We start from the raw sequence: 24,834 nt of genomic DNA on the forward strand, positions 1-24,834 counted from the left end.
TGCTGCCAGCCATTTATTATATAAATGTGTCCCCCCCCCCCTCGCCTTTTTTCTCTCTCTCCATTTTTATTAGTTTTATTTGAATTTTCATTCCCCCTTTTATTTTTGTTTTTTTGCTTTGGCGCTACGAGTCGCAAATCGCCAGCCGACTGTTTTTTTCAAATTGGTTCTTTTTGGGTGTGTGTGTGTGTGTGTGTATAACAGACGATCACGAAGACCCCCTTTGCGGTTTGGCGGGACTTCGTTTCGTTTTTACCGCTGGTATTTTTCCCCCCTTTTTCTTTTTGTTGTACTACCAATTCGACGGGTGCAAGAGTAATAAAGCTTCATTTCCGTTCCATAAGCGGGCACGACACGTAGACTGGCTCGGGCATACCGGTCGCCAGGTGATGATGATGATGATGATGGAGAGGAACGAAAGCAACAACAACGGCAAAAAAAAAAAAAAAACAAAAATAAAATGATGGGGGTAAAGGCGGGGCTTGCGGCCTCCCGGCGTCTTTATTCCAGATATTTTAAACGATGTATAATAAGTATAACTTCTTCTCCAGCAGAAATAAAGAGAACACATTCGGATAAAAGAGTTGCAGGTAAGAAGGAGAGATAATAATATCATAGTGTGGGTCGATAGTCAAATGCTGCCGGGAGCATTAAAAATAAAGAAGAAAAAGAGTTGCTTCATCGAGCGGGCGAATGAAGGTTTGACCGTGGGAGAATTCGACGGAGCCAAACGAAACGGCACAAACCCTCCCGCCACCTCTACACACTGAGAGGTCGTCCTCATCTTCCATCTCTTCTTCTTCTTCTTCTTCTTCTTGTTATTATTATTATGATGATGATTTCTTTTTCCCCCTCTTCTTATTGCCCCTTTTTTTTGTATGTGTGTGTTTGTGTGTGTGTGTGCTTCGAATGCGGTGATAGTGTGGTAGCTCTTGTGGTTCTGGTTCAATCGCTCTTTATTTTCATCTCTTTCTCGAAAAGTTATTACCCGAACAAGGGCAAAAAACCATTCGGAAATGATTGCATCAAACACAAAAGTGGCATTGCCATTGGAAGAAGAAGAAGAAAAAAAAAGTGGGGAGGGGTTTAAGATCATGGAGTCACCACACAAACACGGCAGTGATTAGCGGTTTGACTGGCACTTTTTTATTTATTATTATTATTATTTTTTTAACTTTAACAAAATAAAAGAAGAATGGTTGAAACCAGTCGACCAAGAGAGCACCAGAGCGCCGACTGATGTGTGTGCGTGTGTCTCTTTGTGCTGCATGTACCCCACAATAGAAGGAGCACGAAATAATGTCCTGCAAAGGCAAAGCTCTTTTGACTGAAAATACCGAAAATGTGTGTGTCTGGCAGCGGTCAATCATTTTTCATTTCTGATATTTTCGGCTCCCCCCTTCACCTCCTTATTTAGTTTTGCATCGTTTTCAGATCGTTCTCAGCAAATTTTGATTGCTCCCCCCTTTTTTTTATGAACCAACGCGTGAGAAGAGGTTAAAAAAAAAAAAAAAAAAGTGGCAGGTAAATCAAACGAGAAAAAAAAAATGGAGAAATAAATGCAAGACAACTCTTGTACGTACAACCCATGGATGCATAAGAATGACTGCTCCCTCTGGGCGCTCTATATTATCGTTCTTGGTCCCCCATCCCCCTTTTTTTTTTTTTTGCTTTTTCTGCCCTGTGTTTACGAAAAAGAGACGGAACAATCGGGAAAGCCCAACCCACACAGCCCACAAAAAAAAACTAAAAAAACCTAAAACAAGTGAAAATCCTTTCGCTATACCTATAATCTATAGCAATATATGTTGCCTCCTCGTTTCATTTCCCTTCCCGTCTAGACCAAAAAACATCAAGAGCGCAACAATTTTGTAAGAGCGTACTCTTAGAAAAAGACGATCGCAACAGGTTGTTTTTTTTTTGTGTGTGTGTGTGTGTGTGTGTGCTGGGCGCTTGCCCAGTCAGCCGTTGAATACGACCGATAAGTCATCCACACAACACAGCTCTCTCTCTCTCTTTGTAGACTTCTTATCTCTTCACTCCATTGCTTCACAACGGAATAATGGGCTTATAATTACCGCGTTTCAGGTAAACCTCGAGCCACATGCGAGTGAGTGCCCCCCCTCTCAATACATCGGCCTTCTTCGAACGTTAGACTTTTGAAACGATGAGAAAACGACATCTGCTCTATCGAGAAACAGCAAGAAAGAAAAAAAATGTGAAAAACCACAAAAGGTCGAGCGAGTATATGGCAAACACGCACGCTCACGGTCCTCCCGATGAATGGCGTTCAGGTTGACTGACGCAGTCTTGCGGCTTCTTCTTCTTTTTAAAAAAATAATTCTTATATTCTTTCACAAGTAAAAACATACTTCACAGGATGATGGAGAACGTCCAGTAAGTAGCCGTACTACCGTAACATTCTTCCTTTATAGCCCCAACGTTGCAACACGCATCGATATATATACGAGTTAGAAAAAGATTACGGGACCGTGGCGTTAAGGAAAAATCCAGAAGGAAAACCAAAAGAAAAAAAAAGGGGGACAGATCCAATCAAAAACGCTCATTTTGTTCGGCCAAGATTCCCTCGCTAAAGAAATATCAAGAATTCTTCTAATGAAATATCGGGACAAGACAAGAAGGAGGGAGAAAAAAGAAAAAAAAACAAAAAAATGGGGGGAAAATGACTATGAATACCAAGCTGTGTGTGAGTGTGTGACAGAGACAAGGTATAGACGCAAGTTTAAAAAAAAAATAAAAAATAAGAGGGACTCCCAAAAGTCGTATCAGATCTTGTCCGACAGAAATGACAGGCTTTAAACTATACGAATGAGAGAGAAAGAGAAGACGGACAGAAGGGAGAGAAATGCCGTGTTTCTGTGGGACCGTGAAACATGAGCGACCCGGCACCATCCACTACACCACTCTCCTGATTCCGAAAGGGCCTCAAATCATCAGCGGTTTGACAAAAGCTACTAGTAAGAAGGGGGACTAGTTTTTCTTTCTTTTTTCTTCTCCATCTCAACTGTGGAAAATAATAAAATAAATAAAAATAAAAATAGGCATGAAGGACACCCAAAAAGAAAATCAAACAACTTTTGGTCCTCCTGTCTCAAGTCCTTGCACAGATGGTACCGTCAGAAAAGTCGGAAGACAAAAAAAACTAAACAAGGCCAGTCGCCCAATTTGAATGGGACGTGATGGGAAGACAACACCGCAAAAGAATCCAAGCCTCCCTTTCGAAAATTTTTATTTCTTTTCTTTTCTTTCTCTCTCTCTTGATGGCTTGTCAATATCACCGAGGCCCCCTAACTCTGTCCCCGTTATTCAAAGAGCGACAGGGAATGACGAGCAAACGAGAAAACACGTGAAGATTGTCCGTCTTCCAAGAGAAAAAGAGGCTTTTTCTTTTTCTTTCCTGACAGTTTCCCAAACGAGAAAGAGATCAGACATAAGGAGAGACTAATAACAACGCATTTTTACCAATCGACCTTCTTTTCTTTTCTTTTTTAGCCCTCCTTTTATGTTGGCCTCTGAGAGTCCTCGGAACGATGTAACTTGTCAACTGCGTGCCTCATCACTTCATTAGAGATTTTTTTGTTTGTGTGGAAGTATCTCGGTAGAGGCGTAAAATAAAACTAAACAGAAAACAAAATAAAAGCAAATGAAAAAGTCTAAACTGGGCAATATTCCGGCTAATAAAAAATCATCAACGTTGTTCATTTTTTTTAGTTTTTTAAAATCTATTTGAAGGTTTGCATACCGAGGCTGAAGGCAATGGTACACAAGACTTGGAACTCGTCCCACAATGCGAGGAAAAAAACAAAAAACAAAACAAAATGTTCCATCTTTCCCCGAGTCTCGTATGCCTTTTTGTTTTCATTCTTCAACATTTTATTCAAATGAATTCCGTTAAAAAAAAAATAAAATAAAAAATAAATAGAAAAAAGAAAAAAAAAAAAAAAAAAAAGAACGAAATGAAACACCAGGATGCGGTTGGCGGCATAAAATATATAGCCGAGTCGGAATGACAACATTTAACCTGTAACAGTAGTGACAGTGGGTTGCTGCCGCACACCTGGCCTCCCCGCCTGCCTTCTGCTTCTTCCTAATGCTACGCTCTTCCTCTCCCCCTTATACATACGCACTAGTAGGGCTATGTGAAACACACACACGTAGACAACCTGTGATGGTAATCTCCTCCATCGTGGATGATTAATCATCAAGCAAAGAGAGAAGCCAAAAGGGCTCGGCTTTGGTTTGGGTCGGAATGCCTTGAGCTGAATTGACAACAAGTTGGAAGTTAGAAGAGAGAGAGAGAAAAATTAAAGAATCTGACTGGCCTATAAAGGAGAAAAAAAAAAAAACTGCCCGTCTGTGTCACCATTGGCCGTCTCGACGGCCTTGCGATGGCACGAAGAGCTTTTTTTTTTTTCTTGGTGATTTTCTACTCGTTACGCACACGCGTCCATGTTTGCATATTGACGAACATTCTAAAAAAAACACGACGATCGCGCTCCACAAAGCGGCTCGAATCGATAGCCAACGACGTTGGAAAAGAAGCCTAAGAAGAACCACCGCTGTCGCTTTCATTAATTGGATCAGATTCATCGGCGACTAATGACTTTTTTTTTTTTTTCAGCCTTCAAAACTTTCCCATTTCTCATTCGCCGTGTCTTCTCATATTTTCGTTTGAAAAAAAAAAGAGAAGAGGAAATTTTTCTATAGGCCAACTTTCGGTACAGCCACCGTCGCTGCGAGTTTCAAAATATAATCGATGCTCATATTCATCGAATACATACAATATATTAAGAAGCCGCCCTGATTGATGATGCGCGAAAAGCCATTGCCGGTACTCGGGGCCAAAACCAAATGACGCACGTTGATCATCGTTTTTCTTTTCTTTTCTTTTTTCAAAAAGTTTAAAATCAATCCGGAAGATATTTTGTAAGGGGCTTCCTACCTTTGCGTGGAATGAGGGACTTGAGGAGCAAAATGGCGGCCTCGTCGCATGCCCAGGCGTGCATTTTGCGATAGGAATCGCGGCCCTTCTCCGTCAGCTTGTCCCACGGCTTCGGTTTGGAGAGCAGCTCGGAGACGGTGCCTTGCGATAAGCCGAGCACGAACTTGGCGAAGAGACGCTGGCCGATGTTGTGCATGGACAGGAGCTCGCGGACGCCGCGCGAAATGGCCAACGTGTCCAGCGCTTGGCTGGCGTAGCGCTCCATCGTGGCGCGCAGCATCTCCTGCAGACGGGCCTCGAGCGGGTTGCTCTTGGCCAACAACGACGTCAAACCTTCGGGAAGGGACATCAGCGAGGCCAGCGCCGCCGCTGACGGTCCGTCGCCACCGTCCAGGCTACCATTGCCTAGGCCGGCACCACCAGCCAGGCTGTTGACGCTGCCCGGCCCGCCGAAACCTGGATAAACGCCACCTCGGCTGATGAATTCCTGTTGAAGCCGGGCAAGGTGCGAATCTTCCCAGCTAGGCCAGCCGGGTAGAGTGGTAATACCGCATGAATTAGGCGTCGATGTGTTGACTTGCTGCCCCTGCTGGCCGCTCGGCGTAGACGGACATCTGGGTGCGTTAGTTGGCGTAGTGGACGGCCCGTCGGCCGTCGTCGTCGTTCTCGTCGGCGTCCGCTGGCCGAACAAGCTGCTGCTGTTTTCCTCAACACCGTTGTCGCTGCCGGGACTGGAGGCTCTGGCGCGATCGGGCGACGTCAAGCGTCGCTCTTGCTGCTGTTGCTGCTGTTGTTGCTGTTGCTGTAATTGCTGCTGCTGCTGATGGTGATGGCTCAACATGGAAGCTTCGAGCGATCGCCGCCAGTGGAGCAGCATGTCTTCGTTGAAGAAATGTCCGAGCGATCCGAGTCCGCCCAAAACGGGGTGGAAGACGGGCGGCAAGTGTCGCGGACCCATCAGACCGGAGGCGGAAACTGCGCCGACGAAAGGCGAAAACGGAGGGGGTGGACCGACGTGAGCGCCGACCGATGCCGACGCGGCCGCCGCAGCTGCTGCCGCCGCCGCCGCCATCGGGCTGTTCAAACCGAGTCGCGTCGACGATGGCATGTCGTCGTCGTCTTCGTCGTCGTCGTTGTTGTTATTGTTGTTGCTCGCAGAATGATCGCCTTGGCAATCTGTCGTCTTGCTCTTGTTGTTGTTGTCGTTGGCCGTACCGGCGTCGATGGCGTCGCTGGAAGACAAGGCGGCCGGACCGGGCGATGCCGACGAGGAAGACGAAGGCGGAGGTGATGGAGGTGATGTTTCTTCCAACGGAAGTGTCACTGTTTTTTCTTCTTCTCCTATTGTTGTTGTTGTTGTTGATTCAGACGATTTCGGGAATGTTCCAGAGTGAGAGTGAGACAGAGACAGAGAGAGAGAGAGAGAGTGGATAAGCAACCAGTGTCGCCAGATTTACGAGCAAATACTCAACCGATTTTGGGGATTTTTGTTTTGTTTTTTGAAAAGTCGAGAGGGGGAGAGGAGATTTGATTGTTGGAGGAATAACACGCTGAAAAGGAGGAGAATTTCGTATTCCGCGATGGGAAAATAAGATGAGCACGCGCGAAAAAAAACATCAACGGGAAGCGCGTCAACATCCGTTCAGCAATTCAAAAAGAGCAACAAAGAAGTAGATACAAAAATAAGGTTGCGAAGCGAGTCCTTTTTTGGCCAGAAAAAGGGTCGCACGTTTACCTTCAAGCTTTAACAAATGCACAACAAGATGATTATCAAATGAAAAATTGTGAATTTTTTGTTCTTTTTTCTGTTTTCGGGAGGGGGCAGGAGGGGTAGGGAAGGTGATGGGGGAGTTGTGCGGATATCGGTGCAAATTGAACGGGGGCAATAATAAAGCAAAAGAGAGGGGGGGGCGCTTACCTTGCAGCTCACTGTTGGCGACTTTGAGCGCCGTGTTCTCCGACTGGAGAGCTTTATTGCGTTCCAGCAGCAAGACCTCTAACGGTTTGTTACCGCCAGCTAATGCGGAAGTGGATACTTTGTCCGATTTCTTGGCAGTGTCTTCGCGACGCTCGTCCTCCTCTTCGTCGTCAACGGTCGACGACAGGTGCGGGAACTCGATCGATTTCAAGATACTGCCGTTGAATTTTCGAGAGAAAAGAATCAGAATCAGCACGTCAACCTCATCATTTACCCACACACACACACACAGAGAGGAAAAAGGGACTCGATTTGGGATAGCCATCGTCCAGAGTGACAGGAGTCAATCGACCGTGTAATTAAACGAGATTCTTCCAAAAAAGAAAAAGAGATAAAAACAAAAACGCATCGCCCTATTAAAAAGCCAAATGGAGAAGGGAAATCTAAAGCTCCTAGTTTATAAATATACACAACCCAAGATGCTGTGCACAGAAAAACCACCCACAAGTACCCAAATAAACGGACAAGGCCAAAAGATCGAAAGGCAATTGGAGGCTAGTGATGTACGATCGCGAGCTTACAATATTTTCCAAAGCAATTGTATTTCTTTTTTCGACGAAATGCATCCAGAGACCCGTACGCGGATCAATCGGATCTCTTCAAGAGCTGCATAACACAGAGACGGAAGAAAACAGCCGCACAACCGGAGCTCACAAACCCACCCCAGCCTGGCCGCATTCATATTGAACATATAGGCAATGCAGGCAGAGAGAGAGAGAGCTATTTGCATGATCCGCTTACATATCACATATATATATTAGACCCCCCCCCCTTCCCCTCTTCTCTTTCGTCTTCTCCCTCCCATTTCTTATATATTTTTTTTCTTTCAAAGAGTAAAGCAAGCTATACAACGACTGATGGCTCTCTCCAGCCGCAATGCCGGCCTAATAGAGAGGAAGACGTAAATATTTCAAGCGCACATTATTTTTTTCTTCTTCTTCTTCTTTCTCTCTTTCCTTCTGTTTAAATCCCCCCCCCTCTTTGCCTCTACTACCCACAAATACAATGAGGAATATTCTACTGTCGTTGTCATCGCGGGGGTCTCGAACGAGGGCGACATATTTACGGCTTCAAAAATCGATACGTATCGGAAGAAAATAGATGTGGTTTTTTTTTTTCTTCTTTTTCTTTCCCCACGACAGACTGTTCCTCTTCCTTTGTTCTTACGTTTCTGTGTTCTGTCGACATCCTTGACGACGACTAAATACAATAGCAAGATCCGGTATACAGGGAGAAGGGGAGAGGGATCAGATCGATTGCTTGTGTCAAGAGGCTATTGATACGTTCGAATCAAAAGGAATTAGAGATCAAAAATAAAAAAATAAGAAGAAGGAAGCAAGAGGGAAAAAGATGCAAGGAATAACAAGACGAGTCACGGGGAAAAGACAATTAGTTCATGTGGTTACCTGAGTTCGCGCCGGATTTCCTGGTAGTCTTTTTGCGCTTCGAGTTGAGCTTCCAATCGCTGAATGTGCCGACCGCGCACCTGCAGTTCTTCTTCGAAATTCGACAATTGGCGAGCAGATGATTCGCGCAACTGGTTCAACGTCGACTGCAATTTCTGTACGTCCTCGATCAATGTCTGAACCTGTTTCATCCAATTAAAAACGAACGATTTTTACAAATGAAAACAATCGACACTAGACATTCTAACGTCTCCAAAGTTCTACATGATACGAAGACGCAGTTACAAATGTAAACCTCCTCTCTATCGCACAGTCGATGACGTTCTCTGTGATTCGTTTCGAAAGCGACGACAAGTTGATGGGTTCCCAACAAAAACCGGATGAAATGGCAACGAAATGGGATAATAAAAAACAAAACAAGACTAAAAGAAGAAGAAGAAGAAGAAAAGAAAAAAAGAAAAAATTACGCCGTAGGTTTCGGTGTAAGAAAGGGCAGGGGCAGCAGCCATCAAGTTATTAAAAAACAATGGAAACATTGAGCGTGATCGTTTTTCTCTTCTTTTTCGGTCATGTTGACGGTTGTAACTTACAAGAGGGTCGCCCTTTTTTCGATTGGGGGTTGTTGCGGTGTGGTGGGGGAGGTCAGTAGATGCGTGGTGTGTGTAACCAACGTAGTCGGGCGGGAGTCACGTCGAGGTTAAAAACAGCCGTTTTTTTTCTCGCTTTCCACACATACACCATTGAGAGCTGTGTGTGTGTGTGTGTGTGATCATTTGTAAGTAAAAAATAGAAAGATTCCACCACAAGCCCCCCACCCTCTTTCCTGTTTTAAAAAAAATGAAACAGGGTTTGGCTTTTTCTATATTTTCTTTATCGAATGCTCTTTTTTCTTTTTTGCATATCAAATCGTCTTTGAATTTAAGGGGGAAAAAAAGGATGAAATTTAAGGGAAAGAGAGAGGATTGACAGCAGGGGCAATTGAGGCAACACGTTCGTGAAACAGCGTTCAAAAGTTCAACACACAGACACACACAAAAAACCCTGTTCTCTTTCCTATCCCGAGAGAAAATGTAAAATCACTCCACATTTCTGAAATTAAACTACCATTAACGTACATTTTGGAGAGCTGTTAAAAAAAATTTAATAGTAGACTCCAGTAATTATGGATAAGAAAAAAGAAAAGAAAAATTCATTGTAATTGATTCTCGAGTGGTGCACACACACACACACACACACAGAAAAAATGGGTCGTGAATTGAATTTGATATATACGGGCGTCCAAGCTTTCAATATATTCAAAATTTGTCATTAACGTTTAATTGAAATTAAGAATAAAAATGAAATAATTCCCCCTCTCAATTTTTCATTTGTTACGCCCCCATCATAAAAAAAAAACAAAAAACGAACGAATGGACATTTGCGGGATATAGAGCCCTCTAATAGAGCTCAAGTTCTAATCAAAAGAATGAAATGGAATCCGGCCTCGCACAGCGCCTTGGATGCATTGTCCGGCGCACGGGGTGGGTTGGGGAAGATTGAAGCTGTGCGAAAAAAAAGATGAGGATCGTGCGGGAGTTCGTCCCGAAAGAAAAACCACCGCGTGACGGGGGTATATAAGAAAAAGCCAAGAACAAGAGCAAACAAAAGAGAAAGACGGGCGGAGTGAAGCTATTCATCGATGCTATGCGGCTGCGGTGCTCTATCCCCCCCCATCCCTCTCTCTCACACACACACACACACACACTTGTGTATAAATATAAAGAGACGTTTAAAAAAGCAGGCAAAATGGAACGAGCATTGAGAACTTTTTCTCTTTTTCTTTCTGTTTTGCTGCACCAAACGGAAAACTCCAATAAAAGGAGGCGGTTGCTGTTGGTGTGGTGGTCGGCACAGGGAGGAAGAACAACCGAAATAGACCGGCTACCGCAGCTTTCTTTTTATTTTTTTTTCGGTCGGGAATCGACCAACGTTACAACACAAAAAACAAACAAGAAAGAGATCACGAAGAACAAGACTAACCCACAGAGAGGCGAGTTAGTTTTTTTATCTTCTTCTTCTTCTTCAAAGTTATAGTCTCCCATCCAAAAAAAGAGTTTTTTTTTTTCTGCTATCGGCTACTTTTAGCTCTTCCGACCGATTGTTACACAACAACAAAGAAAGAAAGAGATAGATATATATATATATAAATGCACACCCAAAGTCAATATAGTTGTTGGTTATATCTATAGACTCTCGTTTCGTTTTTTCTTCCCCCCCTTTCATTCCGGCTGCCGTGTTTTGACCATTTTCACGGACTACCCCCCACCCATTCTGACTGTCTCGAAAATCGTTGGGGCCATTAACTTTGCGCCAAGACACCACCGAATCGTAGCTGCTTCGGATTACGATGGCCGGATGCATTCCGGCCGCTAAAGTGTCACTTACTGGGAGGGGGGGAAAGAAAAGAAAAAGAGAGAAACCTTCCAGATTTGTTGCATTTCATCTATATGGCTTAGTTATGGCTGTAATTTAAAGAGCTTAAAATTACTTTAAAAAAAAAGAAGAAGAAAAAAAAATGATTCCCACAATCATCCGATTTTAAGTAGAATATTTCCTTTTTTTTTTTGTTACAAGACATTAAAAGGAAAAAGCTTCGAAAAACTAAAATGTGTGGATACAAAGATCTCTCTATCAGTGGGCCCGTCTCAGGTATATGGTGTAGCAGCTTAAACGCCCAACTACGCTAACTTTACAACTGTGTTTTTTCTCTCTCTCTCTCTCTCTCCAGTTTTTTTGTGGAAAATCAATTATGTGATTTACAACCGTACAAGTCAAGTCGTTTTCAAAAAGAAAAAAAAAAAAAAAAACCCTTGGCTCGATCTCTAATGATTATTATAACGGCCAGTAGTTAAATAGCTTTTCTCTTTTTCTAAAACTGTTTCTGTGTGTTCACGTTAGGTTGTGTGTACAGTATCGTATGCATGTGTGTATATCGGTACGTGACTGCCGGTCGGTCACAGTGAATTTCCCCTTTCGTTGCAGTTGCGCGCGGCAGTCGCCAAAAAGACCTTCTCCCTTGCACACAAGAGCCTTGCCAGTTCTTTTTGAAATTTATATGTGAGCTAAGTTACGAGCTATAACTTGTGTACAACAAGCGAGAGAAGGAGAAATTACGCGGAGCAATGAGCGCTGCTTCTCTCCCGAAAAGCAAAACAAGTCGAAATCAAATCAAATAAATAAAAACTAGCAAATGAAATCAGAAAAAAATAAAAATAAAAATAAAATCTAAAATAAACAAATACAAATGTGGGCACCAAAAGTGCAGATTTCTCGTCGATCGAAAGCAGCGGGAATAAACTCGAAATCGTTTCGAGGCATTCCGTTTATTTGAAAACACCGCCGTTTGCTTGTTGTTTTTGTGCTTTGAGGCTTGCGGCAAAACCAGAAACAACAACAACAACACAAAAAGGAGGTCTTGCCGCAAAAGTAAACAAATGAAAGAAGAAGGCAAAAGCCGATCGAAAAACAATGGAAACGCAAAATTGAAACAAACACGAACGGTTGAAATGTTGCAGTCCACCCTTTTCTGTCGGGTACCCCATCACCTGATTTATCGGCCCAACCATTCAAACCGATGAAAAAAAATTCAAATTCAAATTCCCCTTCTTCCCCCCCTTTATTTTCTTTAAAGGACTTCTGTGTGTTTTACATAACTCGTATATTATCACGCTCTCCCTTTCGGGACTACTAGGAAAGGAAAAAAAAGAGAGAGGGGAGGCAAAAGAAACAAAATCTAAGAGCCTACAAGCAAAGCTACTAACCTTCCACCTCCCACCCGACAACAAACCCATTGGGTCTTCTTCGGTTTCAATCTTATTTTGCCTCTTTTTCTTTTTCTGTTTTTTGAAATAAAAAATAAAAAAGAAATGGACTGGCAATCTTTTTAAGACTGACGCATGACTTTGTCCACATACACATGCATCAAAATATAAATAAATATTACAACAGCGATGATATTTCATTTCAGAGTCAAGTCACAAAAAAAAAAAAGAAATGGAAATATTTCCTCGTTATTTTCGTTTTCCATCGGAGAAAACATATCGGAAGGTCGGCAACATATGCAACGACACGATTCACATATGCGCTGAAAAATAAAAAATTATAATTCAAACATTGGCATCGTTCATTTCGTTCTTTAAAACAGAAACGGGTTAAATTCCCTAACGTAAGCAACGAAGAGAAAAAGGGTGTGGAGTCACCTAAAAAAAAAAATAATAATAATAAAAAATAAAAGGGTGGGGCTGCATATTGGGTAATATTACTTTGGAGCTGGACTCGAATTTTGTCGCCCCTTCTAGCCGAGTGAGGGATGAACAACAAACAAAAAAAATGCGAGTTTTTGATAGGGAACAGAAATTTGATGAAAATGACACACACACACACACCAAAGTCATCCGTCATCATCATCATCATGGCCGGCCCAAAAGAGGGACATGGCCATCGACAAAAAAAAAAAAGAACTTCACATCCCAGTCAATATGGCAGAAGATAGAGAGGATGACACTCCTTTTCCGTTTCGACGCCTATAACTCACACATACTAGTTAACAAAAAAAAGAGAGAGAGAGACGGGCAGGGAGAGAGAGAGAGAGAGAGAGAGCTTCTCTAAGGAATGATCAACAACCGCCGGGCTCTATCCCCCCCCCCACAGTTTCAGCCCCACTGATGGGACAGTTCCTGCTCTACACCCAATTCTATTTTGTCCGTCTCTTTTTATTTTTAAAAACCCAAATGATCATCACGGATGGGGGGGCGTCGCATAGACGAATAAAGTGACACGAATATTTTCGTCCATCAGCTGATTTTTGGATTCGTCTGTTGTTTCATCGGTTTAGTTCGAAAGAACAGCAGAAATGTGTCGAGTTTCTCGGTTGTTCGTAATGTGCGTGGCGTCCATCAAAATGACCAACAAACTGCGAGCCGAAAGGAAAAAAACAAAAAAAACAAACGAGAAACGACGCCCAATACAACAAATTCGACAACCCTCGTTAACTATTGAAAATAAAATAAATGGGACAGATGGTCCGTCGTTGGTTCAAGTTGAAACGAGTTTCAACTTTTAACGCCAAGGCGTCAAATTCATTCGCCCAGCGTCAGAAAACACGAAGGAAAAAGTTGTTTGCCGTCGGTGCTGTGCCACGCTCATTTCGAGTGCGATAATGAAAAAAATCAACAGTCACACACACACACAGAGATAGAAAAGTGAGAGTTGACAATTAGACGACGATGAGCGATATTTGCTGGTCAGGTGCCATATTTTCCAGTACGGACCAAAAATAAAAAGAACAAGAAGAATGTAACGGACGTTAGGCAAAGTTAACGAGTGCGTGACATAAAACAAATCAAACAAAACATAACGTACCAAAAAAACCTCAAAAAAATTCCCCGATTCCCTTTTTTTTTTTTAAATATTTAAACTTGTACGCCCGTCTTATCTCTTTAAACATGAACCCTATAACGATTGCGAGTCGATTGCGATTCGTATCACAGCGGGAAATGATTTTTTTTTCTCAATTATGCAAATTTCTTTTAAATTTACCGGAACCATACTTTTTTTTTTTAACAACGAAATTCTTAGAAAGGTCCGATTGTCATCGGCTACTTTGTTTTCTCTCCCCCATCCCGCAATCGGAAAATTGGCTGCGACACGATACGTATCGAGTCGACGATCTATTCCGGCTACTAGATAGATGGATAGTAAAAATAGATGGATACGATATATACACATACACAGTGTCTGCGATGGATGGGAGGGTTTGGAAATGAGGGACGAGCAATGCCGTGCGCCCGACGGACTCCACGCCATCCCCCCACACACATATTTTCATTTGTTCCCTTTTTTTTTTCTCTTTTAGTTATGCCATTGTTTGATGAATATGGAAACAAAAATATGTGCAGTAATATGTATATATAGAAAGGACGGGGCGAATATTAGATCGACACCAGCGAGCGAGAAGGGAGGTCTGGGTGTTTACCGGAGACCACACCCAAAAAAAAAAAATGTGTGTCTGTGTGTCTGTATGATCTACGTGTGGCGCATGTAAGAGAATTAAGAACGCCAATATACACACCCTCCAGCCAATTGGATATTACAAGCTCGACCCACTATCGACTTCTCTTCTTCTTCTTTCCAACCCCCCCCACTTTTTTGCGTCTGTTTCTAATATCCACCGCCAAACAAGTCAATAAATCCTGGCCGTCTTCAGTTGCGCCGATCTTCGTGCATTGTACATTTATATCCATAAAAATTACGGGACAAAAAAAAAACACATTTTCAACCTTTTACTCTAAAAAAAATTAATCAGCATTGGGTTCGTCCTCTGTAACCCCGGATGCTACTATACCCACCCTAAAAATATAAAAAAACAGACATTCATAGTTCAAATGGTACGGACAGATCCGTTTGCGACATGGAACACGTCTGTGTCGTGGAAAACAGACGCAATCGCATTCAAAGCAGAAGAATAAAAGAAGGAACTTGTGTGTGTGTGTTATTGATTAGCCCAAATGCAAAGTGCGTCCAAACATATGGTCCGCCTGACTGGCCCACGCGAGACATGGAATTATGCGTACGATGGAGACACACACACAGGGAGAGGGAGAGAGAGAAGGGGGAAAAACAGCAAACTGAATGGGATGGATGGATCAACCGATATAAGAGACACACACGCACAACAAAAACGACTAAGAACAAGGCCCACTCCACGCTCTTGACGTCTGTGTGTCGTGTGATCATAGACACACACACACACATATAGTGTGGGGTAGCTAGAAATATGCATTTTTGTTTAAAAAGAAAAACCAAAAAAAAAGGACAAACGGCGGAAGAAGAGGGTTTATTGTGAGTTTTACGTAGTAATTCCCCTGATAGATTTGGTTGAATAACAGGAGGAAGGAGGGCCTTGCCAGTTGAAAAAAGAAAGAAGAGTGAGAGGCAAAGAGCCTGGCTGATATGCATAGTGTGTGTGTGTGTGTATGTAGAGCTCGGATTGCCATTGCATATTGATTATTGGGAGTAGTAGTAGTAGTAGTCGTGTAGTAGGAGTGAAACATCAGTAGGAAAGAAGCTCGGCATCGGTATCGGGTCGCTTGGCACACATAGGGCAATGAACGAAAAGGGTGGAAAGAGAGCGGGGGAGGGGGAGGAAAGAAGGGGGGAGCATTCGGGACGGCGTCGTGAGGGCCGATGAAGAGCAACGAGCAAAACTCTTATTTTCTCCCCCCTCCTATCCCATGGGTCGGCTCCAGCAGTAAAAGAAAAGGAAGAAGAGGGAGGCGAAAAAAAAAGGAGGGGGGGAGAGACACTTCGGGATTCCTCGCATACAAAGCGGCTTTAATTAAAGTTACAACACACACTGCCTAAAACGCACCCGACCCCCCCACCACCCACCCACTCAGTTTACACTGCGCCAAAGACTCAATCTCGGTGCCGGGCCTTTTTGAGCCTTGGCTTTTTGCTCCGTTGCTATTGTCGCTGCATCGTCTGTTGTGTGTGTGCGTGTGTGTGTCTATATATATCGAGCAGTATCGCTTTAGACGATCGGCAATCCAATTCTCGGCGGGACAAAGTTAGTCCAGTGTTAGGAGGGGGGAAAAAAACGAGAGATCGCGCGCCCTCTGCACTGCCAACCCTAATCGCTGCTCTCCCTCTTTTTTTATTTATTTTTTTATTTTATTCTCTAGTTTTTTTTGTTTTTTGTTTCATTTAAATAAGAATGAAACAAACGCAATCACGATGGAAAACTTTGAGGGAAAAAAAAAAAGTACCAGCTGGATTTTTAATTCGGATTGGAATTTCTTCCAAGTTTCATGGGGGGGTTGTTAATTTAATGACAAAAATAAAAAAACATAAAAAAAAAAAACAGATGGAATTTTTGATTGAGTCGATGAACTTCATATCTCAAATTACAGAAAACGGTCAGAAGAAATTTCCATTCCATTTTTTGTAATTAGCAAAAAAAAACGAGACCCCCCCCCCGCTCTTTCCCGTCCAAGAAATGAGACAGAAAGAATAAAAATAAAAACTCGTCTAGTCGAAAACGTTTTTGATAAACATAGAGAGATAGTGTCAGTATTTTTTTTGTTGTTCGTGATTGACCGATTGATTGATTGCGCTTACCTCTTTTTCCTTGGCGGCTAGTTCGAGTAATGAAGGTCTGCCCATCACGTCGAGGGGCGTGTCCATGTTGGGTGGAGGTGGAGCTTCATTGGCCTGATCGCTGCTAAGCCGCTGCCGCTTGCTGCTGTCTTCAGCTCTCTCAAATTGCTCTTTGAGGACAGACAATTCCTTTTCGGCCAAAACAGCACGCTGCAACCAAACAGAAAATAAATAATAAATGTCGTGACATTAGAGGGTGGGGGGAAACCGCACACGAAAATTTCCAATGGATAGACAACAAGAAATATACGATAATGGAATTTAAAACGCTGCACTTTCAAAATTCAATTAACCGAAAATGCCCCCGTGCAATCATATTCTTTCCCTCCCGTTCACGTCAACCCACAGATTTTTCTTTCAATTCATTTTTTTGTTGTTTTGCGGTCCACTTCGTCAAAGAGACCAAAGGCCGCGGGATTTGATTGAACCCGAGCTCTCTGACGCGCTCAACACGGCCGCAACAAAAATATCGGGGGCTCTACAATTGTTGCGGTAAACCATCCGGGCCCCACCTTCCTGTCACAAGAAGTCAATTGCTACCCATTATTCTTCTCCTCCCCCATCAACCCCTCACTTTCTCTTCATAGGCCGTTGGCGCAGGGGTCCTCATTCACGGAAGGGCAACATCACGACACATACACCCCTCATCGGGATCAAATAACATACACGCAGACGCCACGGAGGTCGATTCGTCGTGAAAGGGTCAGCCAGAAAGGTCGTCTCCTTTTTTTATTTTTTAAACGATAATATAGCGAACGAATTTGTTGCGGGATTTCATCGTGAACTGCTAAAATGAGTAAAGTGAGGCTCTGTTTCTTTCTTTATCGGACGGGCCCGCGTTTCAATTAACCGCACCATTAGCGGCGATAGATGCGGGTTCCGTTCGTCTCTTTTTTTTGTTGTTGTTGTTTTCTCTTAATGCTGAATTTCACGAAATAAAAAGTAGAGGAAGAAACGTGTACACGCAAAAATTGAGGGCTAAAAGACACACGAGAGAATGAAAGGGGGAAACGCGTGCGCGGTCGGGAGCGCGCAACATGTGGTGCGTGAATTTCATTGAACAATAGCGGCAACAGCGGCAACCGCAGGAACAAGAGAGATTTTAAAAATAAATATATATATATAAATAAATATCATTTCTTTTTGTCTACCGAACCAATCAAAATCATGTGTGATGCCATCCATGGAAGAAGTAAAAAAAAAAAAATTAAAAATAAAATCGAACCATCGTGAAACCATTCTCGGAAACATTTATCCCAACATATTTCCCATCGCCCTAAATGTTTGTTGTTTCTTTTCCAGGAAGTTGGTGGCCAATGAAAACTGACGCTCCAACGACATCCGATTCTGAATCGAATAATTTTGTTCGGTAATTGAAACATCCCTGGTTCGTAATCAATCGAGAAAATGAAATGCGAGAGAGAGAGAGAGAGAGAGTACGACAAGAAGCGTACGGAACTCTGCGGATATTTACGAGGTCGGGAAGAAGCTGCCGTTTGGGGAATAGGATCAAATAGACGGGCAAACAGATAGATATCAATAAAAAAGAAAATAAGAAAGAAAGAAAAAAAAAAAGGGAGCGAAGAGAAGGTCAATTGGATGAAAAGATGGCGGTCAGATCAATCGACGCATCGACTACAGAAGAAAAAAGAAAGAGAGAGAGCGATCTAGAGGATAAGAGATGAGGGGGCTCAAGTGTTTCCGCCGCACACAGTCAACGCTGGGGTGCTAGTAAAAAAAGAAAGGGAGGGGGGGGTAGAGTTGGGAGATCAACAACAGCCAAGAAAAGCGGGCGCTACAGCAACAGTCGATCGGAGATCAATAGAGCGTGTTATCTACGGCACCGCTCGGGCGCGTTCGATGAGAACGAATGGAGGGGAATGGAGTAAAAAAGGGGGGGGAGGCACAAGAGGCGACTGAATAAGGGAACCTAGTGGGGGGGGTGAATGAAAAAAAAAGGACGAGAAGATTGGCTCTATGTGTGTGTGTGTGTGTGTGTGTGTGAAGAACGAAGAAGAAAGGGAAGAAGTCCCGATAGATCGGAACGCTTGCAACTTCATCGGCGCATCGAAATAAGATAAGCGGCACGACGCGCCCGCATCGCCATAACCATTCAACACCCGGGACCGCTTCCCTTTCTTTTACACAGACACACAGACACACACGGCGCGTAACATCACTATTCGATTTGAACGGCTATGGCTGATAGATGGATACCAATGGAAATCGAATGCCTTGTAGTAGTGGTAGTAGCGATAGTAAAAGCACGAGATCGTATTGCTTTGTTGTATAGATCTATAGGCTCGTTGGTGTTATTACATTGCTAGTTATTCGATGCCATCGCAGTTTTTCTTTTTCTTTTGCACCAACGACCGGGGATTTCTTGTATTAAGAAAAAGGGAATTGGAATTATCCAGATGTGTCCAATAACTACCCGCTAGAATGTACTGGTACGATCAGGAAAACGATAAGACAACCAGCCAAAAAAACATTTTTTTTTTTTTTTGAAAAACAATGAACAAAAAAAAAAAAAAATTGAATATTTTTAGATAACTGGATTTTATGGGTTGATGGCGTGACCCGCACAGACCAATCATCCGGACTATAGGAGAAAAATGGAAAGGGGGGAGCTATCAAATATTTTTCTTTGCTGCTTATTTTTCAGGGGTCGGATGAAAGCGTCGACATACGTCGACGTCGGTTAGGGATATCAGGGAAGGAAGGGTGCGGTCGCCGGATCGTTCAATCGTTCACGAGCTAATCGGCGCAGCGGATTTCCGCGTTCTCTATACCTTTTCAGCTCCGTCAGAAAGGAAGAAGAAGAAAAATCTTTTCTTTTTTTTTTTTTCGTCACAAAATTCATTTTTCTTTCAAAGTCCATCATCATCTTTCATCGCCGCCATTTTTCCAGTTCAAATTTTAAAAGAAAAAAAAAAAGAACACGACTCTCCCTATTTTTGCATACGCCAAAGGAAACACATCTATGGCGGAGGAGGGAAAATTGAATTTAAAAAACCGGAAATCGAGAAGACCCATGGTACGTTGTCGTACGTCGCTTGATGATTCATTGATCAAAAGGACGTGGTGTAAGATGCAGGAAACAAACTTTATCGGACAGAGAACAGGACAAACAGAACGTCAAAGAACCTACGTCGTGTTACACATACCCAGAAAACGGTAACACAAACACAGCGACTACTGTCCCCCCCCCATCCATTATTGCCCTTTAAACCCACCAAAGATGGAAGAGACGACACTTGACTGCCTTCAAGTTTCTCGTAACACACGTGGCCAAAACGATGAAAAAAATAGGGGGGACAACAAAATACACGAAGAAGAAATACAATGGAAAACGGTTGGATACGCGATAAGATCCAACTGAATGAAAAAAAAAAAGTCAAAATCCATATCAAGAAATCGAATCGTCTGTTTTGAAAATCCTCGATACATGAAAAACAAACCAAAGGACCTCCCACGTTCTGCCACCTATGACGCAGCCAAAGGTGTTCACTAGGATGCCCTGTTATCTAGCAGAAACTATCTAATTGACATTGGCGGGTGGGGCGTTAAAAGATTAAGTTGCTTAAGTGGATGGACAGCTCCCATCTTGGGTCGCGAGCAACGGACGCATTAAAATAATAATAATAAAAACCTTAAACCTCAACTTGCTAAAAACATTTTAGCACAACGACTAGGTCAACGTAAGGCCTCGCTTCGTGGCAGAATGAATCAAATAATAAAAATTATAGGTTAACATTCAATGAACGACTGGGGGGCATCCAAATTCGGTGGATTGTGGAGGTCGAGCAAAAAAGAAATCAAAAAAAAAAAAAAAAGTTGGGAGCGGACATATTGGAGATTCTGAACACGTCGCGCTTTTGGAGTTCTCGGCGACAGCCGGACCGGCCAGTTGTCATCCGCTTTAATTGGACGCGCATCGCACACGAGTACCACGTACCGATGAGACCTACACCCACCCAATCCCTCACTAAGAAAGAAAAAGGAAAAGGTCCAGAACCCATCAAACAAGGCAGAGAGATGACCGCTAGTGCCGAATCTTTGACATACACACTGGGGTATATATATATATATATACATTCTTTTTTGTGTGTGTGTGTGTGTGTGCTGCCACATCTCTTCACTTTGAAGAACCCAATCAAGACGGCAGTAACCCCAGCGGCCGGGGCCCGGTAGCAACGGGCCAAGGGGAATTAGAGCCCTCTGCGGGAAGGTCTGCTCCTTTCTCTACTCATAGCGCATACGAATATTCGTTACCGACGACGACGCCCTGTGTGCGTACGTATGTGTGTTTGATGGGTTCCGAGCTGCTCGTTCATCTATTGCGTTTTCCCTTTTTTTTTATATTCCCCTCTTTTCTCTTGCTGATATATATCAAGGCAAAGCAATCAGATATTGATCGAATGGAAGAGTATAGCGCCGAAAAAAAGAAGAGGGGAGGGATGGTGCGTGTTTTGCGCGTCTGCTATGAACCCCGCCTCATCATCATCAACCTCTTCCCATCCGCTGAACGACGACTCCATCAGCTCTCAATCCACGAAACCGAAAAACAAAGAAAGAATGGAGGGGATAAAAACAAAACATGTCGATAATAAGGGGCTAACTGTGCGTACGTGTAACGGTATAATCACTTACACAAACAATAACCATCTTTTTTTCTTTTTCTTCCTCCAATGGGACGGAATCACGAGAAAAGATTATCCGATAATAAACACACACAAGAGGGTGCGCACAATTTTTTAAAAAAAGTAAATACCCTCCGATGTTTGCGCGCTCGTTTTCTTGCCCCCTTTTTTAATGTTGAACTGTTTTCTTTTGTCGTGTGTGTGTGCGTGTGATTGAGGGTTGGTCGCAGGGTCGTCAATTGCACGCGGGAGGAACGGGAGTGGGAAAGAAAGCCAGAAGCGCGTCGTCTGTATTTAGACGATTGAATCAACACACAAGGCGGATATGATGCATCCATTGGCGATAAATAACGCAGCTACTACCACCGTCGTCCGTCTCGCAATACAAAAGAGGAGGGAAAAAAAAAAAAAAAAACGATTGCCTGGGTGTGGCCCGGTGATCAGATGTGTGTTATCGTTGTTATTATAACCCCTTCCCCCTTACGAAATAAAAAAAAAGATATTAAATGTATATATTTTTTTAAAAAAGAAATTTGTTTGAAGAGTCTGGGCACGTTTTTTTATTTTATTTTTACATTCCTTTTCTTTTTTTCTTCTTTTCTTTGTTTCATTTATTTATTTTTATTCTGTTTGTATTTCTTTCCTTTTTTTTTTTTTTTTTTTTAGAATTCAGACGATTCAACGACAACCACCTGTTTTCATCTCTCTTTCTCTATCCATTTTCTTTCCCATTCTTGTCTATCCGGTTCTCTTTTTTTTTTTCTCTTTCCTTCTTGCCCTGTCACGTTACAAGCCATCACACACGTACACACACACCTGGACATAAAGAGACACGTAAGGGAGGGAAAAGGTTGGATCAGGACACACATATGGTTCGCGGACAGAACGATTGAAAGTGTGTCTTTCTATTTCGTTGTACCATCATTTTTTTTTTGTTTTTTGCGTGAATTCATTCAACAATCAAGTGAATTTAAATTGCATTAAAAATAAAAAATAAAATTCCACAGTTGTGTGTACTGTGCAAGTTAAAAATAGATTTTTCTACTCATTTGCTTTTAGTCGTTTAAAATATAAAAAAAAAAGGACGGAAGGGGAAGTTGAAGGGAGGGAAATTATTGATTGGCTCATGACGCACACCGAGAGCTGCTCTATAGCCACCCCAGTGTGTGTGTGTTTCTAAGTAGCAGCGCTCTTTCCAATTTGGATCAATATCACTTATATACACCCCTCCATCTGTGTGTGTGTGTGTGTGTGTGGGATCGGTACCCCCCATTTTCCTTTAAAATTCTTATTCTTTCCTTAGGCTCGCACACAATTTCAACGCCGCATTATAGCTGCCCTTCTCTATTATTTTTAGTTTCCGAGCGTTAATTTTGTTCGAGAAATTTTAAAGAGAAACAAAGCAGGGGGGGGATATAGATGAATATCGATTATCGATTGGAACGGCGGGGATCCGAAACGGCGCAGAATTTCCCGCCGTAAAGTGCGGGAACGAGATGAAACAGTCAACAGGTGTTTAAAGAAAAAAAAAGACAAAACAAAACAAAGGGACAAAAGATTTGCACAAATTTAAATAATCTTTCAAAAAATAAATAAATAAAAGTGGACTATGAACAAGATACGCCCGTGCATTGCGCAACGTGATTAAACGCTAGACAATTTCATTGAAAGAAATAAGAAAATGAAGCCAACAGCCTGTTTTTCTGTTCCACCCGGCCGTCGGCATCCAGCGAGAAATGCAAATGCACAAGAAAATGTGTGGGTTTGATTGACGAGCAGATGCGGAAACGGAACGATGTCGATACACCCGCCTCCCGTTTCCCTCTGGGCGTACGCGTGATCGACATTGACCTTCCCCATTTCATTTGAAATGTTCCAAAAACAGCCCAACATTTCCGAACCATCATTACGAGTCCAACCGGTTTTTGTTTCTTTCATCCCTCTTTTTAAAAGTCGGAATGAAATGTCGTCAAGAACAACATCAAACATTTTTTTGGTTCTTTTACGAAGTAAGGAGAACGTGAAAAAAAAAAGCGTGAGCGGATGGATTTGTCTTCATATTTAAATTGACCTTGCCTTTCTCGTGAAAAAAAAAATAAAGGTGAGAAACGACTGTTTAAAAATATTTATATGTATATATATATCCAAGAATCCGCTTAGTTTACGTAAATCATAATCATGTGTCGTCGTTGTTTCACGGCGGAATGTTTCGTGCGCCATTGCAAACCCATCAGAGGACAGCCCCCTTTTAAAAACTCCCCGACTATTTATTTATTTTTTCTTTCTACGCGAAAAAATGGGAAAAAGGCGGTCGGGAATTTAGAGCACACACACACACACACACAAACAACAAAAAAGAAAAAGAAAAAAACAGGAGGAGGTGGTGGGATAAGGACAGCCACCTGTCAGAGAGAAAGTCGAGCAAATGCTGCCGGCCGGTTGGTGGAAACTGGCCGGACGTGGGCAGGGTTTCAAACTCAAACGCATCGCCTTCTTCTCCTTTATCTCTTCTTGTTTTGTTTTTTTTTTTTTCGTTTCTCGTTCCGATAAGGAAATTCTTCGTGTCTACTTTTATCTCTCGTTTTTCTTCTAACTTTTGTCCGAATTATCTTCACATAAATTTAGTTTTCCTCGCTAAAATTAACGAGGCAAAAGATAAAATTAAAAAGAAAAAGCTTCCGCTAATAGACAAAGCCGAATTCATTTGACGTACGATATGGAAATGATGTGAAAATTACAAATGAGGAGAGAATAAATAAATTTAAAAAAGAAGGTGATCAACATTTCTTTTTTTTTCTCTTTTGGGTGAAGCGTGACTACGAGGGCACGGTCCAATGAACAGACAGGAAGGTTAGAGGGGGGGTCTACCGAACGAGGGGTTTTTAACTCCACACGGGGAGGAAAGGGCGGAGCTAAAAATTCGCATTTTTCTTTTCTCCGACGTCCAACGTCTCATTTGCATTGCGACGGTGTCGTCAGACAAACCGGATGAGACGATGGGAAAAACCCCAAAAGAAGACGAATGTAATAAAAATTTAAAAAACGGGTTAAAAAAATACAAGCGAATCAAACGGGACCACCACGATCCTTGCGTTATCGGCGGTTTAAGGGGAGGAAAAAAAAAGCGTTTCATTCACGCGATAATGGGCCAACTAATCGATCACGATGAAGACTTCAAGTACCCACCGCGACTAGCAAGAAAATGCCCATAACAAAACCCCCCCCCCCCCCAAAAAAAGATGAAACGTACCAACAAAATAGAAAAAGACGGTAATGATGATGAAAAACAACAAAGTAAAAAATAAAAAAGAGGCACAAAACATGGAGCAAAACAGACAAGAGAGGAGATAAGTGGCCAGATGGGTGAAAGAAAAAGGGAGCCCCCCCCCCCCAAAAAAAAACTGGCATCGATCAGTTGATTGATGACCAAAAACCCTTGGAATTGCAGCCAGTCTTGATGGCAAATCCGTCGGGAGCGCAAGGAGCTACAAGCCGAACGTTCACGGCCCTTCTTCCCTTTATATATATACATACATAACGTATATATATATATATCCTTTGGCTTAGTAGGCATCTTATAGATTAGACAATATACCGGGAAAAAGAAAAGAGAGGAGGAAAAACCCTTCGTTGCACGGCGGCAAATAG

The 24,834-nt window shown here is 42.6% G+C and overlaps 1 protein-coding gene across 1 annotated transcript in view; it reads right to left on the reverse strand.

Annotated features, from left to right (window-relative positions):
- Positions 1 to 24,834, reverse strand: part of LOC123467590 (homeobox protein cut-like) — a gene marked incomplete at its 5' end in the record, with an annotated part of 86,109 nt that overhangs the window by 16,823 nt on the left and 44,452 nt on the right. The window contains 4 exon segments of the mRNA XM_045167460.1: positions 4,964 to 6,304; positions 6,882 to 7,096; positions 8,348 to 8,529; positions 16,505 to 16,693. Of these exon segments, the coding sequence (XP_045023395.1) occupies positions 4,964 to 6,304; positions 6,882 to 7,096; positions 8,348 to 8,529; positions 16,505 to 16,693 (1,927 nt within the window).

The sequence above is a fragment of the Daphnia magna genome, unplaced genomic scaffold, assembly GCF_020631705.1.
Source record: "Daphnia magna isolate NIES unplaced genomic scaffold, ASM2063170v1.1 Dm_contigs200, whole genome shotgun sequence".
Classification (NCBI taxonomy): Eukaryota; Metazoa; Arthropoda; class Branchiopoda; order Diplostraca; family Daphniidae; genus Daphnia; species Daphnia magna.